The 21819-nt window shown below is 38.1% G+C and overlaps 1 protein-coding gene across 3 annotated transcripts in view; it reads left to right on the top strand.

The window, feature by feature from the left end:
• LOC145695197 (mitotic checkpoint serine/threonine-protein kinase BUB1-like) overlaps positions 1 to 21819 on the top strand; it is a 186850-nt gene that overhangs the window by 105560 nt on the left and 59471 nt on the right. For all 3 annotated transcript variants that reach the window (XM_081772179.1, XM_081772180.1, XM_081772178.1), the window contains exons 12-13: positions 2889 to 3067; positions 8485 to 8987. In XM_081772179.1, coding sequence (XP_081628305.1) covers positions 2889 to 3067; positions 8485 to 8987 — 682 coding nt within the window. The remainder of the gene's footprint in view (positions 1 to 2888; positions 3068 to 8484; positions 8988 to 21819) is intronic.

Genomic DNA, 21819 nt, shown 5'->3' with positions numbered 1-21819 from the left:
TGCGTAGTCAAGGGTTTTTTCGATCTTGAATACGCCTTGCACTTTGGATTCTATGCTCGGAAATTCACTAACGCTAGCCTGATGTACTATTAAAGGTGGTAATTCACTACTAACACATTCAAAGCGGATGTTATTCACGCAAATTTCCTTCGTTTCATAACTAATCAATTGTGTCACTACTTCAAACGCTTCCTGATTAATGTCAACTGTGTTTACTTCTTCAAAGTCTACTTTTATTTCACTAACGCTAGCCTGACGTAATACTAATGGCGGTAATTTAATAACTATGGGTGCAGAAACCTGACATCGTTCTGTACATTCATCTTCTACAAGAGTGACGTTAGCTTGCATATGCTCTTAATGACTTTGTACTAAACTATTTTTACTTTCTAAACATTCAAATTCGATTGGCCTAATTTCACAGCTGTTCGACTGTTTGACACTCAACGGTGGTAACTGGATTTCAGTAGAAGGCGTGATTGCATATGCTTTCTGACACAAATTATCTACTATAACTACCGTGGCATACTGTGGTTTTACTTTCGACGACGATTTTAATTCCAAGCATTTTTCAAAATCTATATATTAAAAATTATGGATCGCGCGTTTATTAGATGATTTCGATTTAGTTAAGGCCGCGTATTGAGTCAATAGTGCTGACCTACAAAACAGCTACTTGTCTGAATCTACGTCGGATATATTAGCTGACTTTTTATTCTTAGCTTTGTCTCTCCTACACTTGCCTGGTTCACTTTCGAGTTCTCTTACAATTTGTTCATACAAGTATTGATTATACTCAGGATGCCCTATTTTCTGATACTTTTCTAAAATAGATTGCAACTCTTGCATTGTACGTCTACCTATAACTATTATCCGTCGTCTGTCACCTGTGCGCACTTCTGCCGTAACGTCAAATGTAAATGGCCAACTTCGTGCGGTGAAAGTAATTTCCTTTGGAATATTCGAATTTTTATCTCTATCTGGTGAACCAAAACATTCTAATAGATGAATTCTACGCCAAGTAACGTAATTGGTTTCTTCACTCTTATCTAAGTATATGTCAAAGAAACTTATGCCTATAGTTACTGTAAACGGCCTCATGATGATATTTTTTTATTTTATTTAATTTTTTTTTTCATAAATAGGAGCTCGAAACTAAACTCATGAGGCCGTTAAAATACTCTAAACGTTCAATATTCATTTCCATTTTCTGAGTATTGATTTTTAATTATGCCCTAATCAGTGCTAACTGGTCCTTTAACCATGTTTGAAATTGTTCTAAAATACTGGGATCCATATTGATACAAATTATGAATAACTAATTCACAATACAAAATGTAAGTACCCAAATCCAATGCACATGTGATAAATAAAAATTCAAACCATGAAACACTAAAAATTTTGATATTACAACCATTGATGACCAATTTTTTTTCTTTTTTCTTCAAAACTCAGGTTTCACTTTACGAAATGCTTCAATGTAAAATGTTACGACTGTAACCAAATTTAAATCAACACAATTACTTTATAAACTAACACCATGCACAAAACAATTTTTCATATTCATAAATTTATTTTTGAATCAAAGGTGCAAATAATGTAAATTGTGTGTATGTATGTTCGGCTACGATCAGCTGACTGGTGTTTGTTCGTCTGTGCGTATTATCGAAAGTTGACGGAAGTAAATTTTCGCGAGCAAAGATAAAATGTTATAGTTTAATCTCTTACAAAAACTTATACTCGCGATATTTCTATAATAATTAAATTTACTTTATTTTATTTAAAACCAACTTACTGTTTTTTCTCACTATCCTTTTCCACGAGTTTGAACAATTTACGAATGAATTAATCTGAAGTCGTCTGCTACATGCAACTACGTGACTCAAATTCCAGCTTCTATACACAAGCTCTACAATACCTATTCTAAATACTATCAAGTTTTAACAAGCAAAGCAGTAGTATGTTCGGGCATAATTACATCCGAAGCTTGCATTCTGTCTTGTCACGGTTTAGCTATGTTGGATATAACCGTGGTTAGAATTTTGTGAATATAACCATAACATTTACGTTTGTTTTATCCCTCGCTACAGAGTTTACGTCTCTCTCTCTCTCTCTCTCTGTCGCTCTTTCTCGCGTATCTATCCAAGCTCTGCCACGGTGAAGAACGATTTCTTCCAATACCTATAATATTGTATATAAAGCAACGGCGCGAATCAACTTAGAATGGCACGCACGACTTGTAATCAAGGGCGGCCTACCGAGCGATGATCGACGTAGTTCGTGCGTCGTCACGAGCAAAAGAAGCACTGGAGATTCCCTTAACTCTTTTAGGTACAATTTAGCGTGGGTGGAAGGTAAGAGTCCCGAAAAACATTGTCCAATCAACTCTCTCAACTACAAAAGTGCGTGGATGACGGGTAAGAGTCCTGAAAATCAGACACAAAGAAACAGTCATCAGAAATGCTGGGATCACGTGTTCAGTTCCTCTGTCGTATAACCATATACGGCCGTAGAATTGAAGCTAGGCTTACTAACACAGACGCATAACATACCAAACTGATGAGAAAAGCTTCGAGATTGTTCCTTCATATACGAGGCTTGGTTAATAATGTTCAAAATTAACAATGTCTTTTCCAATCTCTTCCAAATTTAATAAAATGAGCCTGGGGTCGGTGACACAATTTTTAGTTAAAAGGTAATTGTAATAGGAAATCAAATAGTGTATGTAATTGCATTTAGTCAATGAGTATACGTTGTAGTTCATTTGGTGCGGAATAAACGTCAGTTTTCAAGACTGCAAATGTATTTTATGTGAAGTTAACAGGATAATTTGTATACATGGTTAATGATGAATGAAAATGATCAAGTTTAATTATTTATTTTTAAAGGAGGATGAGAACGATGCAGAACCAACGACCACTACTATTGGAGTAAATGCCTCTCTTCCACCTTGTGACACGGCGGCCTTTTCCTATCCAGTTGTCTGCTCTACGCCTTTACAAGGTGGACTTAAATTTCGTAGTGAAGATATCCCTTTAAATGACAAAAGTGGAACTGCGGTTTCAGGGTAAGTATTCATTTTAACATTTTCCTGTACTAACTTTTCAATGCAGAAATCCTTATTAATTTATTAAATTTTCACGATGTGCATGTAATAATTGAAAACTCTTTTGACTTTTATTGTTTTTAGCTTTATTTTAAATCAATTCTGCTGACATTTTAAGAAGTAATTACTCTTTTCGTCATCACAGCTATGAAAAATTAGTTTGAATTTTTGGAGGGCTATTATATCGTAAAACTCATCTAATTTGTAATTATAGAAAGAAAGCAAAAATAAATAAGAACGAGTAAAAGGAAATAATCGGGGAAAATTCAACTATTCCAAATTAATTTTCATTGCATAGAAACGATTACTTTTCTTACTTCATTAAATCGGCCTTCAACATTAGCCGGGAAACAGACATGCAGACAGAGCATAAGATGAAAAAAGTTCAACGAAACTGCAAACCTAAGATAGGAATGCATAGAAGAGACGTTCTCATCGCCAGGAAATCAATTTGCTGAGATACAGGGTGAGATTGAAAAGTACCGAAACTTTTCCCGCCACGCGGCTCCCGAGCGCTCGAAAAATGTGAGGGGTGGGGGAAATGTGCGCGGGACCTTCCTCTTTCAAGCGGAACTTGACTCAGTGCGCTGCGAGCAGCGGTTGAGAAAGCATCGCTGTCCGCGCGAACGTCGTTTTGGTCGTCGGTCACGTTTTTTTAGCGCCGAAAATGGAGTCAAAGATTGACCAACGCTACGCCATCAAGTTTTGTGTCAAACTAAAAAAGACGTTCACCGAGACCCAGGACCTGCTCAAGGAAGCCTTTGGGGAAAATGTGATGTAGCACCATATTTCATCACCACTGATCACACTGTCTAATAACTCTTCGTCGGCTTCCACACAATCCAGCACTTCACGACTCATTTTCACTCGCAGTTCTTTTTGCTCCTCGGTCAACACCTTGGGGACCAGTTTGGCGCACACCTTCTGCATGTTCAATTTTTTTGCACTACATAGTATGTCAAATGAAGTTCTTCGCTGATCTCCCGGAGGGTTGTCCGACGGTCCAGGTTCAGGTATTCGCGAACTCGGTCGACGTTTTCATCGGTTTTCGACGTCGACGGCCTCCCAGAGCGTGGTTCGTCATCGGCGTCCTCCCTGCCTTCCCTGAAGGCCTTGTGCCACTCAAAGATCCGAGTACGGGACATCACATCTTCCCCATTTTCGGCGCTCAAAAAACGTGACCGACGACCAAAACGACGTTCTCGCGGACAGCGATGCTTTCTCAACCGCTGCTCGCAGCGCACTGGGCCAAGTTCCGCTTGAATGAGGAAGGTCCCGCGCACATTTCCCCCCACCCCTCACATTTTTCGAACGCCAAGGAGCCGCGCGGCGGGAAAAGTTCCGGTACTTTTCAATCACACCCTGTATGGACACTTCATCGCTCGAAGAACGCCATACGAAGCTACAAATATGACCAACGATTTGTAACATTAATCTTTCTGCCTCCAAAAGTCTGTCGCGCAAGATCTCCGTGTGCGAGCTCGTCCTATTTGTTTAACTTAATCATCGAAAGACAAATGTAATATGAGGAAGAATAATTCCAATACGTAAAAAGACTGTTTTACAATTCTTTGGATACTTCAGAGTATTTAGAAGATACCCTCGACGTCCTCCCGAAAAGAGGGAAGTCGCTGAAAAACATCGCCCTCACAGAAGAGAAGGGAAAAGACGATTGCTAGCCGCCTATGATGCTGGGACCTCGACTCCTTATTGGTCACCGCACAGGATTGATCTTCTAGCAATTTTGATGTCCAATGAATTAGAGGACTTTCCATTCACCTTATGGACCAAATAAGTGCCACCGAACAACTTCTACAAACTGTGTAGTAGTGAAGTGTTTGTGTGAGTGTTGGTGCCAATTACGATGAACTGGAATGGAAAACTTTAAGTCCGTAAGTAGTAAGCATTCATTGACATAAATCTGAATCTATTGCAGTTTCTTTACAAATGCCTATAACTCTGCTATCCCGTCTGAATGTCTGTTTTTAGGCTAAGTGTTGTTTTCAGTCCGACACTAATCAAATTTTTTCTAGAAACTAAATTCCAAATTTAATTTATTTTAGAGAACAAAGGTACTCGCATTGAGCCTCACACACTACCTTTGCTATTAATGAATGTTTCCTTTTGCTCACAATTTCCTCCACAAAATTTGTGTACCCTTTATTTACTCTAATAATCTCCCTCGTAGAATAAACATGAGGATACGTTCTAGATTTGTAGGTATGGAAACCTCATCTGGAAAAGAGCGTTTAGTGTGCACTGTGCCTCTGAGCCCAGGTAAGCCTCAGTAGCATAGGCACACAACGATATTGATGTACAAGTGCCCATTCGCGTCGCGTTCTTAGGTTTAAATCCTATTGGATGTATGATTCCTCGGAGGAAAATAGTGTCCGGGTCCTACCCTACCAACAATTCCTATTCCAACAATCCCTACCTCTCTTTCAGATAAGAGTGCAATTTTCGTACTCGTTTGACTTAACAAAAATGCGTTCCAATAAATTATTGGAATTAAATAATTCTAAGAAATATGTTAAGATTCATGAGAGTTATATAATATTGCAAACGCTAATTCATCCGAGGGGTGCGGTGACCCAGTGGTATAGCGTTCATCTCTGGTGCACGGGGTCCCTGGTTCGATCCCAGCTCGCGCCAAGTGAATTCTGTGGTGGACAAACACCGTACGCATGGGTTTCCTGGGGGTTCTCCCACTTTCTTCATTCCAGCATTTTATTCATTTCTCATCACCACCATATCCTTCAGTATAACCGGCATATCCTTCGGACGTAAAACTCAGATTTCATTTCTTTTTTTTTTTTTTCATCCGAGGCGTATGAAAAAAATGATAGCTCCTGTTATTAATATATTGCATACATTCGTACTGAAATAAATTATTTACTAGGATTAAAAAACTCCATCCTTGCACGTAGTCGTCATAGTACATCTTGTATGAAGATTTGTGCCTCAGGATTCTTGTGTTTCCTCGCACAATTCTTCCATCATCATCCACATGAATTTATTATCCGTCCCTTTAGCCTACAGGACATACCTATGTGACGTTCAGCTGAAGAGAGATTTGATCAGTAATAAATCTTTGAAACCTCCTCTACCATTCGAAATTTCTGTTGTGAGGGAAAAGCACCAATAGTAAATTCGTACTCAATGGTTACACATTTTCCTGTACCTTAACCTTTCATGAACAATTGTTCACATACGCGTAGTTGTATGGCTGACATTCAGTGAACTTACAGTTACTTGATAACTTGCTTCACGCGTATCTCAAATTGTTACAAGAAGTTCGTGAACAATGGGTTTTGCATTAAACAACCGTTCACTACCTGTCCCGGAATCGCACTTCCCACTTTGGACAGTTGTGTGATGCACAGTCTCCTTGTGTACGAAGCTTATTCGCGATAAACGTTTGAATAGTGCCTTTGTGATCAGAAGCAGAGTACAACACGATCTTCGGTCTTAGATGTAGTTTTCACTCGAAACACAATGGCTTCTTCGCTACATATTTACTAGACAGCTAACAGTGCATCATTGGACGGCAACACTTCTGACACTGTCATAAATGCGCACTGCTTTTTTGCTGCATGACGTCAAACGTTCGATACAACTGCAACTGCCTTAGTTCCTGTAAATTATCTTCAACATATAATTCACTTGACGTATACATAAAACCAGCTTATATATATATATATATATATATATATATATATATATATATATATATATATATATATATAAGAGAGAGGGGGGAGAGAACCTGTATTAGCATGTACGAGACGCATCCAGAAAGAAAGTTTCCCACGCGTCCCATAGCTAGAAAACCGTATGTTGCGCGAAGAGACTGCGTGTACGTGAGAGTAAGGTCCTAACATGGCGCATGCGCCAGCAGAACTTCCCTAATTCTCTCAGTAGCGTCGTGGCAGTGATTGAAGATTGGCGTTCCTATTCCAGCTCCCGCCGCGTGTGAAGTGCGAGCAGTGATAAAGTTTTTGAATGCACAGGGCATAGCACCGATTGAAATCCATCGTCAGCATTGCAAAAATGTCAATGATGATCCTGTGCGCCTTGCTTTGTGCTCTAGGGTCAGTTGCTTCAACACAAAACTTCTTGATCAACAGGCACTCCGTAACAGTGGTGTGCAATAGGACCTTACTCTCTCATGTACACGCAGTCGCTTCGCGCAACATATGGTTTCCTAGCTATGGGACCCGTGGGAAACTTACTTTCTGGATGCGTCTCGTAATAAGTTGAATTTGTTAACTAGAGAAATCTAATGTGTATTGTAAGAAGTGAGAAAGATCCGAAGGAAACCTTCGTGCGTTAGATAGTGATAGAGTGATATTGTTTTACAAAGTATATTTTGCCTATAGATCTGCTTATCTTTCACTGTCGCCGGTGGTCAAGAATCTCTTTCTTAGCGACCGGTAACAATGGAGAAAGGAGGCATAACGAATAAGTACCTTACAAAGACTGAAACAGATACTCTTGTCTATTAACTGTTATTACTAAAAGCTAGTATGCCGATTTATTCGTGTGGGGGCACGGTGGCTTAGTGGTAGAGCGTTCATCTCCGGTGTGTAGGGGCCCTGGTTCGATCCCAACTCGCACCGTGTGTACTTTGTAGTGGACAAACACCGTGCTCGTTGGTTTTCTTGGGGTTCTCCCGTTTCCTCCCACTTTCTTCATTCATTTCTCATTATCACCGTCTCCTTTAGCCTAAGCGGCATAACCGTGGAACGTAAAACTCAAAGATTTCATTTCATTTTTCCGATTTATTCGTAAACTTTGATCGTAATTTCAGAGTAAAATGTATGATAATTAGTGGAAACTCTTGCACAATTGACTATTTGCCATACTTCTTTATTTTTATCTCTGATATACAAGAATATGTTCATTCTCATCGTCACGTACTGAGGGCAAGGGTAGTATCAACGTTTAAAAGATACTTTGTTTTTAAATTACGGAATAGTTAAAATTGTTTCCATCAGGTAGAAGTAAAATTAAGCTTTCTCTCTGTGTATTGTTCATATTGTAACGTCACTGTTCAGTATATTGCAAATAATGTTAGAAGTATCTACCTACGAATATAGGTCAAATGCAATCATATTCGAATAGCATGTTCGTGCTTAGTTGTCGATTGGTAGTTACAGTTTTAAGTGTATTTCCAATCCTGCTGTTGAACTTCTTTTAGAAATAAAGTTAATACTATTTCTTAGCTAGATTGTACACGATATTGATGATTTTGAACCGTTCCGATATTGAAATTCTGCAAGGTTTAATAATATATTTCCTTGTAAATGAATGTGCTGCAAATATGGTAGATAGGATGGAAATATACAATATTTCAATTGTAAATTTTATTTTTATAGGTCCATTGAAGGTAATACGAAATCCTATTTTTCTCAAACGGGGTCATCTTATGTGTCCCGTGTTTCTCATGGGACCCAAAGCGTGGGAGGAAAACTAACACCAATCATGGAAAACTCCAAAGAATACAAATCAAGCAGTTCATCAAGTGCTAGTGCTATCAGTGTATTTCATTCAAGAATTTCTATGTTACATCAAGCTTCACATATCGATCAAATAAAAGAAGATCCATTATTGGAAGATAGTTTTCGTGTTATTGCTGATGAAGCAGATGAAGAGGACCAGGGTTGTCAGAAAGAAACGAATATCCATTGCAGACAGACAACAGAAAATCTCAGTCGAGGGTTGTCTGGTTTTCACATTGCAGAGGATATTGATCCCTTTGATCATGACTTGGTTTCCAAGTTTTGGGATAAACATAAATCTTCCCTAAGCACATGTGAGAACTATGTTGAAATAAACCAAAAATTGCCAAGGATCAAAGTACCAGGAACTGTTTGCCTAGGTAAGTTGAATTTTCAAAGCACTGGAACGTAATACACAATTATTTGAAGTAAATATAGAATATTTTGTAAATTCTCGTCTTTTCCTTTAAAATATTCAATTCGTGTGTGCTGAATAAGAAAGTCTTAAGTGACTGACTAGAATCAATATAAAATAAGTAAGAACCACTTATTGCATGGGAGCAATAATCTTAGTTATTATTGAATTTTATACTTCACTGTATCAATCGTCAGGCGATAATGAAGTCGATTAGAATGGAGTAAGTAAATGAATGTTTATTGACCCTAACTTTGCTGTGTATACTAATAGAGAGGATAAGAACATCAAATAACTAGATGGCAGAACAGTATAGTGCATGTAGTTGGTTCAACCCATTTAAAACACTAGCCAGAACAGGAATCGTAGGTCTTACGGCTCAGAAGTCGGTGTGTTAGCATTAGACTGCATCTCTTCGAATTGATTGGAATTCCAGTTTTGATATGTCTTTATTCGCCCAAGTAAATATTGGGATAATACTTTGATATTCAGCCATACATTGTTTTTATCGTTTTCCTTTTGTTGAGGGTTCTACAATGGTGCGTGTTTTAAATTTTCTTAGACGAGTATATCTGATTGAGCTCTTTCAGGTATGCATAATTCCGGATTGTGTTCTCAGTGGAATTTTTAACAAATAAATCCCCTACTCACTAAAGAAATATTGATATTTTTATTGAAGTACATTATTTTTTCCCTGAAATGAGTGGTAGCCATCCAAATTCTAAGCTAACAAGATATATTTGTGAGCGGGGAGGGATATATATATATATATATATATATATATATATATATATATATATATATAAAATAATATTGACTCAACAAATATTGCATTTGTCAGAATACAGGTGACAATTCTAAGCAGTGGTGTACACAGAACTTCGTCACGGGACGAGTCAAATTCCCGAGTTCATTTCGTTTGAAGATACTCGTGTCTTTTGTATACATGTATTGATATAATGTTATTTATTCATAGTATCTTGTTGAAGGAGGTGGGCGGTTAAAAGTAGTGCTGTCGAATTTTTGTGACATTTGCGGTTTTCAAAACTGAAACCGCAAATGCGGTTTTCGAAACCGAATCCGGAAATGCGGTTTTAAAAACCGAAACCGCAAAAGCGGATTTCCAAACGGAAACCACAAAAACTGTTTTCGAATGCGAAAACCGCCCGAAACCGTGTTTGCGGTTTTATAAGCGAAACCATGTTTGTCCTTTTCAAAGCAGAAGCAATGTTTGCTGTTTTTAGTTACACTTTTTAACAATTGTGAAAGTATCTATCAATCAAGACAATTGTATTGATTTAGATGTGTGTTTTAACTTTTTTTTTTTTTATTTGCTCCAAGACTTATGGTAATATGTGCAGCACTGTGCGAAAGGTATAGTTCGATGGTTGTACAAGTCACACCTAAATTAGGATTGCCATATTTTAAAATCAGGAAAGTGGGGGGTTCTGAACCGTAAGTACTGATGTGAACTTGTGTGTTACAAATACTGACCTGGAATCCTTCGCACTTTTATCATTATTATCATTATTATTATTATTATTATTATTATTATTATTTTAGTTATTTCTTTAATGACAATTCCAATGTACTTTTCTTTTCGGCTGCGGGGAAGCAAACTGGATCTCACCTGATTTTCATATATTTTGTTAGACTACGACGAACACGAATGTGAAGGAATTTTGACATTCCGAATTTCCGAACTCGAGATACTAGAACTTATACAGCAGTTTTATATAGCATGTATAAAAGTAACAAAGAAAGTTCTGTCGCTTTTTGACCTATCACCTTAGAGCATCGATATGCCACCTAAGACGTACCCGGAAGATCAATAATACGAGGTAAGTACCCATCAGTATCAACGACCTTCTGCCAACGTTCGGGATAAGCATGGATTCCTTCGCGGTAGAACTTGGTTTGCCGTGAAGCGAACAAGGTATCAAGTGAATTTTGCACCTCTAAAGTTACTACGGAGTTGAACTGGAATCCTCTAAGGTGAGTTCCAAGGAATGGAATAGGTGATAATCGGACGGTGCAATGTCCGGGGCGTATGGCGGATGCAATAGTGTTTTCCATCCAAGGCGTAGGATGCTGTCCCGGGTCATTCTAGCCATGTGGGGGTTAGCGTTGTCCCGTAACGGGAGAACCCCTTAGTGATTGAGAAGCGCTGGCTCCAGTGGTTTGGGTTTTTCTTGAACACGGCTCAACTGCTGACTAGCCGGTAGCAGTTCCCGATGCACGATGTCGCGAGCAGTCCACCAAACACACAGGAGGACTTTCTGCTGCATTGCTAATTTCAGCTGTTTTGGAACTGGTTTATGGGATTTTAACCAATGATGATGACGCCGTGGAGCTTCGTACATGACTCACTTCTCATCAATGTCAACATCCTGTCCAGAAATGGCTCCTTCCTCAGACGAGACAGCAAAGAAACACAGGTGTCTGCTCGCGTAGCCTTCTGGTCCGGAGTCAAATCATGTGGGACCCATAGACCCAACTTGTAGTACTTCCCAAGTTGATCGAGGTGCTGCCGAATGGTTTCTCCAGTCACATTGAATGTTAGCCCCAGTTTCTCACATGTCTGTTCACTGTTCGCCTCAATTGCTACCTGAAGATCTTCATTTTGCACATGTGTTGGTCTTCCGGCACGTGGTGCGTCTTTCGTGAGTGTTTCGTCACCGTTCTTAAACTTGTTAAACCACCCTTGCACTGTCTGCGTAATCACGACATCCTCACGAAAGGCCTGAGATATCTTCCGCCCCGCTGCAGTGGCGTTTGACCCAAGTTTGAACTCGTACAGCATACACGGCCTTATGACACTCTGTGGAGGTTTCATATTCACTCTGTCCTTACACAAGTTCACGTTGTAACTGAACTACCACAACCAGGTAGAATGTTGGATATAGGAGACAGGGGGTGGACATTGGTACACGGGGCACATAGGTACAAGGTAGATATTTTTTCCACTGTGAAAAAGTAAATAGACAACAGTTTGGTGTTGACAACATTGGTGACAAACGAACATCGTGGAGCACAGTTGATGGATGATCACAGCGTTCTTTTGTCTGTGCAGAAAAAAAAATTGATTTCTTAAAGCAAAAGTAAGTTTTCAGTTATGTTTTGTAAGCTTATATTTATAATAAGCACTGGATTTTTGAAAACTTACGTATGTTGCATGAAAGTGTAATTCTTTACAAATAATTTCATTTATGTTCAATTGCCCTGCGTGGAATAATTTTTCAGTTATAGGAATTAATGATTCTGAAGTTCGGTTGGGGCACATTAGTACACATGCATGTGGGGTGGATTGGTACGGACCAATGTGCCCCCACTGCTCTGTACCAATCTACCCCTTCCATTTGTAATTATAAAGGTAGACTACTATTTGTGCATTTCCCATGTATCACAGTTTTCATTGTGATTAACATCAAGTAGGAAAAGTTACTAATGATATAGGATATCTCTTGTGTGATCGCTTGATTCCATAACCAAAGCATAAAAATAAATTAACCGAAATAATATGGAAAACTTTCCTATTATTATATTTCCGACCTTCCGGAACTATAGGTATAGCCGATATAAAAAACTTTTGAATGGAAAATTGTTTAACCATTTAAGAGCAGAAGCGGATCAAGAAGGTAAAAACAGGGGGGGGGGGGGTAGCCAGACACCAGACTATGATAGGTATATCATGAGTTTACTATACACTTTCAAAAATATATAAATAATAGTTTCTTTTAAAAAGTGGGGGGCCTGGGCCCCCCGGTTTCGGGCTAGATTCGCTACTGTTTAGGAGCCATGATAGCAAAAATATGAAGATTCTTCCCCCCAGGTCATAACATGCGAGTCATTTTAATAGGCACATGTCTAACAAAATCAACCTCAAATATATATATTTGTACATGGACGCTAAAAGCAAGCGTATAGTAAGCGTCATATTCGAATTTCAGTAACTTTTTTTTTATAGTTATTAGGCGAAGTTCTTGAAACTTTAATATTATAAAGGTAACCAAGAAAGGTCACTTTTTGTGGAGGTCTTTGTTCAATTGGCCCTCACACCGTCAGTTGAATGCGAATGGAGATAAGGCTACGATCAGTTGTTTGTGTGCATATACCAACATACTACCTGATTGTGGCAATTCAGTTACACAGTGAACTTGCGTAATGACAAAGTGAAAATGGGACCTCCACAGACAGCCGTAAGGGCGAGTATAGTGTACGAGTTCAAAATGGGTTCAAACGCCGCTGTAGCAAGAGAAAATATATTATATGCCTTTGGTGAGGATGTCGTGACTACGCGGATAGTGCAACGGCGGTTTAACAAGTTTAAAGACGGTGACGAAACATTGGAAGACGCACCACGTGCCGGAAGACCAACACATGTACAAAATGAAGATCTTCAGGCAGCAATTAAGGCGAACAGTGGCCAGACATGTAAGGAACTGAGACTACAATTCAGTTTGAGTGAAGGAACCATTCGGCAGCAACTCCATCAACTTGGGAAGCACTACAAGTTGGGTCGATGGGTTCCACATGATTTAATCCGGGCCAGAAGGCAACACGAGCAGATACCTGTGTTTCTTTGCTGTCTTGTCTGAGGAAGGAGTTATTTCTGGACAGGCTGTTGCCATTTGGTGAGAAGTGGGTCCTGTACGAACCTCCACGGCGCCGTCATCATTGGTTAGCATCAGGCGAACCGGTTCCAAAACAGCCGAAACCAGCACTGCACCAAAAGAAGGTCCTCCTGTGTGTTGTTTGGTGCAATGCTCGTGGCATCGTGCACCGGGAACTGCTACGAGCTTGTCAGAGCATTAATGCAACTGTGTACTGTCAGCAGTTGAGCCGTGTTCAAGAACAAATCAAAACTCTGGAGCCAGCACATCTGAATCGCAAAGCGGTCCTCCTGTTACAGGACAGCGTGAAGCCCCACGTGGCTAGGATGACAAGGACACCATTCATACGCCTTAGATGGGAAACACTACTGCATCCATCATACTCCCCGAACTTGCTCCATCCGATTATCACCTGTTCTACCGCGATGGGATCTATGGCCTTTGAGAACGTTGGAAGAAGGTCGTCGATGCTGATGGAACTATTTTTTATCTTCCAGGTAGTCTTAGATGATATGTCGAAGTTCGAAGATTGTGGGTGAAAAAGCGCCAGAACTTTCTTGGTTACCTTTAAAATAACAAAGCTCCTCCTACTTTGGAGACAAGAGGTACGCTCAAACCAAAAGTATAACATCTTTTCCAGTTTGTAGTTGAGATATGAAAGATTTCAAAATTTTGTAAACTGTAGGTAGCCGTTCGATTATTTACTTTTATTTTTCCTTATAGAGAGAGAACCTCATTTATAGTACGTTTTTATCTTTGTAAATAGCTTGCGGAACTTTTAAATTTTGATAAGAACACAAGCAAGCATTGGACTTTTTATTTTTATTTTATTTTTTACTTTTTTGTAACAGGTTGAACTAGATCTGTTGAATTACTAAACTTTCTTACAAATCTTCACAGTCTTTTTTATAAAACATGTTTTTATTTTGCATTTTTCTGCTGTAGGTTTTTAAATCTATTGTTAAAATAGTTGAGTATGTGGAAGTTTAATAGAATATTATATCTCAAAATATTTCATGGAAAAATAAAATTTAAAAAAATCACGTTATTTCTATTATCAAAAAGTCTGTGATATTTCACTTTGCTCGTACCAATCTGCCCCTACATGGGGAAGATTGGTACAGATTGCAGACCTTTCGTAAAATGTAATTTACTCCAAGTGGGACATTAGTAGAAACAATATCGTACATTGTATATGTAGCTAAAGAATCACAGTTTAAGCAGGAAAAAAATTCATGTTTCTCAAACTGACGATATCTTCTAAAATCTCGGGTAAGTAAAAATCGTACCAATGCCCCCCCCTCTCCCCTACCCACACCAACAACTGACCTTCGCTTTATCTCCATTCGCATTCGACTCACGGTGTGAAGGCCAATTGAACACAGACCTCCACAAAAAGCGACAGAACTTTCTTGGTTACCTTTATACCAGTATATCTCACAGGACATAATGTGTTTCGTATAGAAAATATTGTTTTTTCATATAGATACATAGCGTCTATATTAAATTTTAAGTTTTAATATCTCGAGTTCCGAAATTCGGAATGTCAAAATTCCTTCAGATTCGTGTTCCTCGTGGTCTAGTTTACAAAATATATAAAAGTCAGGTGGGGTCCAATTTGCTTCCTTGATCACTTTATGTTCGAATATCTCGAGTTACGAAATTCGGAATGTCAAAATTCCTTCAGATTCGTTTTCCTCGTGGTCTCATTTACAAAATATATAAAAAATTAGGTGGGGTCCAGTTTGCTTCCCTGCAGCCTACTTTTCAACCGAAACTGAGTTTTCCAGTGTACATTTTGCTTCAAACTGAGTTCTGATCTGGCTAACAAACGTCAATTCGCTTCTATAAGAGTCTTTAAAGTTACACTTGAAATTGTCGTTCGGCATTCTTGTAGCTTATGAAGGCATGAATAATTCAAGTATATTTGTCACAACATCTACAAACGAATATTCATTCGTATATAACCTCCAATACATTACATTAAAAACACATGAACTACTCAAAGAAAATCATTGTGCATTAGAGCAGATCTCTTATTAGCAAATGACCCTGCACACGCGCACTGCTCAGATAGCCCACAGCCTGAGCCTGAGCGCGAGTCCAAATTTAACTCAATCGCGATTGAGGCTGTCAGAGGTGTAGCGGTTTACGTTGAATATACCAACACTTTATCAACTAACAAGTAAGGTTTCCCAGGTGATACACGCCGATTTTAATCAAACTTCACAGGTTTGTAGAACAGCAAAAAATAAGCGACACGTAATTTTTTATAGCGGCCCATATGCATATTTAGGCGGTATAATAGGGCTGTCAAATTGGGACAACAAAGCATACTTTATGTAATAGCGCGAAAACGAGAAGAGATAGCCAACTGTTGTAAACGAGCAAGTTGTCATGACACGATAAGCATTTCAATAACACATAGCGCTTCCACGGGGATAACCCACAACATCCGCAAATGGACCAATCAGGGATGAAAAACAGTCACAGAGCTTTATCTATTACGCGGAATCCAAATAACGTAGGTAAGAATAAAGAATGATAAAAAATAAGTGATACGTGTTTTTTCGTTTTTGCAAGATGAGACAAAAAACGTAAATAGATGCATCGTTATCTCAATGTCGAAAGATTGGAGAACTGGGAATATGAAGATGTGAACGCCTAGGCAACCTGTCAGTGTTGTAAAACTGGTTGCAGGTGACAGGTAGAATCCTGCTCGAGAGAGAAATACCAAACCTGGTCTTGTTGTTCAATGGTTTATATGTTATATCTATTAGTAGTTAGTGATTGCGAACAGTTCAATGCTCATAATCAGTAATTCAAAAGCCGCCCAGCAGTAAACGAAATCAAGCCTTTCCTGTAAGAATCGGCCGTATAGGGTAGTAATACAAACATTGATATTGTTTTGCAACAAGCCCGTTGTAGGGATAAATACGCCCTTTGCGGGATACTAAACAACATGTTGAACACAATTGAACAGGTTGACAAAAATAGACAATTCATAGTCACATGCATATGAGCATGCATTTAAACCAAAACACATGAATATGTTACACAAGCACTATTTTCGGTAACATGCTGTATGTTGAACCATAGCCGGCTGCTATTTAACAGAATGTAGCGTAATGTCGAATATTGTATGGAACGAATATAAGCAATTGTAGTAAATATTCGTCATACAAATGATTCTTATTGAAATCGGACATGAGCCTAATAGAACTTCCGGTCACCAACTTGTGGAAGGTACGCAGGCTGAAACCATAATTTGATTATTTCTTTGGTTACTTTGCCGGATGTCGATGCACAAATCAGCAAGATTTCTGGTCGAAGCATTGTCTGTTGTACCCGTGGCCCGAACTTTCTCTGAGGTTCTTTCTAGACGATGAGCATAGGCGACAGTAGCTTTCCATTGGCAGATACGATTGGCTGTATCGTGTAACTGTGTGTCGTCGCAGACAGAGACTGAACATTTGCGTAGACCTGTTTCTCTCCACGCATTGCCAGACATCTACCCGAATGAAATTCCTAATTGAATCCACTCTGATCAGTATTATACACATTCTCCGCGCCATGAGAATTTATACATGAGCGAACACTTTGCACGAACCTATTAGCATTATCATGTATACCTTTGGATTGTTCTGCACTATTGTACGTGACATATTTTGTAATTTTCCGTGATATGATGTGATGACGCCTTTTAAACTGTCATAGTCATTTCTTTGACGGTTTAAGCCCGTCGAATCCCACAGTTTGACTAGCTTCTATAGCCCAACGTCGTAAGTCTGTGTCATGAATTATAAGATTTTTGCATTTAGCAGTATGAAATTTCTCATATACGATTGCATCAATATGCGTCCCTTTTTCATAATTTGTTCCACCGTCATGCAACTGTCTTTCCCATTTATAGAGATCTTTCCTACTTTTGACGAACTTGAACCTATGTTTCACAGTTTCAAACGACAGACGCCTCTTCTTTCCACTTTTCCAAAACTGAACTGCCTTCACTTTATATTCTGTGTTTACAGCTTCGCTGGTGCTCCCTTTCTCCGCAATACCGACGTTGTATTGTGATAATCCTTCGTCTTCGTTGCTTTCTGTGATCTTCACTCGCGAGTGAAGAAGCGACGTCATGTACATCATTATCAATAAATACCAGATCATCTTTAACGTCCACTTCGGTATTACAACCTTTCCAGAAACTTTCCAGGACATCAACAAGTATATCCTTTATTTCCATTTCATATTTTGTTTTTACAGTGTTAACACGTTTTGTTTCTTTGTGTGTGTCCATTAACATATCCAGCACATTGTGTGGATTTACATACATCATTTTCACAACACTGCAAACAATAGCATACCATTTACACACACCTCATGCTGACTACTTCACATCACATGGGTTCACATGTTCAGGACTTCTACCGGTATCTTTACATGGCATATACACACAAACACACGTATATCCACGTATAGGATGCACAAACGTTCGCCATCAACCGGCCGTCTATTAGTTTCAAAACACAACTGTGCCCCCACTTCCACACTGTAGGGCTTCCGTGTTTGACGTAGACATACACTCGCAGGTAATACCCAGTTTTCGCTGCATTTCTGGTTCTGCTTCTTTACACTACAATGTCCTTGAGCCAATGTCTCTCTTCTGGCGTGTCTGCAACCAGTTCTACAACACTGATTGACGGGTTGCCTCTCATACAGGCGTTCACATCTTCATATTCCCAGTTCTCCAATCTTTCGACATTGAGATAACGATGCATCTATTTACGTTTTTTGTCTCATCTTGCAAAAACGAAAAAACACGTATCACTTATTTTTTATCATTCTTTATTCTTACCTACGTTATTTGGATTCCGCGTAATAGATAAAGCTCTGTGACTGTTTTTCATCCCTGATTGGTCCATTTGCGGATGTTGTGGGTTATCCCCGTGGAAGCGCTATGTGTTATTGAAATGCTTATCGTGTCATGACAACTTGCTCGTTTACAACAGTTGGCTATCTCTTCTCGTTTTCGCGCTATTACATAAAGTATGCTTTGTTGTCCCAATTTGACAGCCCTATTATACCGCCTAAATATGCATATGGGCCGCTATAAAAAAATACGTGTCGCTTATTTTTTGCTGTTCTACAAACCTGTGAAGTTTAATTAAAATCGGCGTGTATCACCTGGGAAACCTTACTTGTAAGTCGTCTTAGATGTTTCTCCAATCCCAAAAAGCGGGTGTTTTTTCGTGATTAAGATATGTTTATGTAGAACCTGAAAATCGGGTGGTACCCGCTAAAATCGTGTAATATGGCAACACTAAGCTAAATAGAAAATAAGGTATAGTCTATCCCTATTTAAGATCACTACACATGCAACTAATGAAATTCAATTTGAAATCTCATTACTTAGACTGAGATCTTTTATATTATTACTCTTTCCCTTTGTTTTTAAAAATAGTACTGCCACTCTTTCTTTTGTTAACAAATAAGCACCTCCTCCCTTTCTTTAAAAAAATGGAAAGAAAGAAAAAATCTAGATCGCAATACACAATTTTATTGTTGATTTGTTGCCACTCCGATAAATGTGAATGTTGTGGTTTTGCATGTGTTGACTGGTTTCTTATCACAAGTTCCAGACACCTACAATAGTTTATACGTGAAGGAAACACCGATTATGTTTTATTCTGTATCTTTTTACTTCCCAATAACGATAGCCGTGCCTCTTTGTGAGAAATTGCAACTTATTTTTTTATTCTGCCAATTGTAAACGTATACTCAACAAGAATTTCCCTACACTTTAAGACATTTTAAGAAAAAATACCTTCTTTCCCCTCTGCAAACTTTGAGCATTTTTTCCCTACGCCGAGGGAAATTTCCCTCCATCTGGCAACTAAGAGCCGAATTGGAGAAATAATCTTTGCTGTTTTCACGTCGTTACTTGATATTAGTGCTGTCGAATTTTTGTGTTTTTTGAGAAAACCGGTTTTCTGAAAATCGAAACCGCAAATGCGGTTTTCGAAACCGACATTTCGGTTTTGTGAAATTTCACTTTTTTTCAAAAACCGATTTCGACAGCACTAGTTAAAACCTGGTAAACCATTAATACCAAGAAAAGTATTTTCTTCAAAACTGTTTATCAATATCTTACATTTTCTTACGTATCTTGCAGAGTATGAAATCGAAAAAGAATGTACAATTTGTTTGCGTAATTTTCTAGTTCTTTATTAAATAAAATATTTTAAATAAAGTTTACTAAGACCGGTGTAAATTAGTTTCAGGATGTATCCTGTCCTTGTAGTGTCCTTTCTTCCGCCGTTCTGGTACGGTGCAGGCAATCCCACAATATGTGTTGCTTATTGTACAATCAGCTAGAAATATCGCTCGGTTAACAGTAGAACATCGGACTTCCGAGAGCTGGTTCGTTGCCAACGTAGGACAGGCTAACAAGGAATGGAAACAGGAAACTAGAATTGAATAAAGTACATCAGGAATGAATACATAGTTCGTTCCATAAGATAAAGATGGAAATCAAATACAACCACGGATTATTGGGCTGCTTTTATTACCGTCACTGTATATAGCAAACTATTGTCTCATCACATCGGCTACAGTTAACACGGTTATACCAGTATGATCATAATGTTGTAAACATTTATACATGTCTCCAAATCTCTCCACATTAACATTTAAGTTACATAACAGCATTCCTGTTCTCGATATGAGTCATTCACCAATACATATAATCAGTATTTTTTCAGTATATGTCATCAATTAATCCTTTAAATCATTGTGTTTCATCATATACATACACCAATACACATTTATATTATATTTATACTAACTTCGTCGCGTAACAACAGAAGGATGATCATTTAGTACAGGAAGCAAATTGATTCATTCAATATGGCAAGCACAGTAATGTATTAAACAAGTGTACAGGCATCCGATTTGTTATGTGTGATGAACCAAAAATATATTATTTTCCCTGATGTTATTTATAAACAGGAGAGAGAAGATAATCCAGTTACGAAATCCTCATGGATTCCGGACTATTGGATCTAGTATGACATATTTAAGTTTTCTTTCCTTCTGAACGACATTACTATATACACACACCTATTTTTTATTTCAATCACTAATAACACATAAACAGCAGAAAATATCAATTTAACAGAGGAAAAAGAAGATAACTGGCTATAATTTCGCGGACATTAACGCCAGTACACCGATGGCGCAGATTAATTATAATCCAACATTAACTTATACAACGATATAAACAAAAATAATAGCATAAATGCAATACTAACAATAACTAATAATAAACTTTTGGTAATGGTAAAGATAAACAATAAGGGCGTATTAAAGGAAAAATAATCTTATTCTGTAATGGAGACCAAACGGGTTCATTACATCCTTGAAGCAAATGAAGCTGTTAGCCCTTGCCCAAGGTTTAGAAATTTTGCTGAGCAGTCGTTACACATTCCAAATCATCAATTATTTAACACTTATTGATTAGATGTTTCCCACCTGCCATTCAAAAGCAACGTACGAAAATACTTAGAGCACAATTATAGTTAATATTGTCAACAAATAATATAGGTATTATTTTCTTGTTAAGAAATTTGTCTTCAGATCAGTTGTGACGTCATAAATTGTTGAACTAATCAACAATAAACAACACATCGCAAACACTGACTGTTTTATTACAGAATAATTTGTGAATATTAAAAAAAATATATATATACAAGAGAAAAATGTAAGATTGTTTAAGGTTTATAATTTTTTGAAAAACATGAAAAAGGAGATAGGGAAATAAGTAAACATTTATAATTTCAACCTTCGTAAGAGCGTTTAAGAAGAATGGGTTTGTAATTTAAGTTAACAGAAGACAAATATAATTGGAGAAAACTTCTCTCACGAGGATGGTTTTATAAATAACTTCATTTGATATTAAAGAAAACGATTTAAGTTTTGTAACGTACTTTATCTTTCGACATAGTTCCCTCGAAGTTCAACACACTTGCCCCAACATTTCTCCAGCTTCATGATTCCGTTGCTAAATTAGTTTCTTCGAAACTTTTAAAATACTCGTTTACAGGGGCGGCTTGTCTATAAGTGCTGCAGAGCTGCAGAACTACCAGTTATTTTAGTGGAATAAACATATTTTTAATTGAGTTGAAT

This window comes from Thermobia domestica, chromosome 9, assembly GCF_964235325.1.
Source record: "Thermobia domestica chromosome 9, izTheDome1.hap1.1, whole genome shotgun sequence".
NCBI lineage: Eukaryota > Metazoa > Arthropoda > Insecta > Zygentoma > Lepismatidae > Thermobia > Thermobia domestica.
This window is presented reverse-complemented; position numbering and strand designations above follow the sequence as displayed.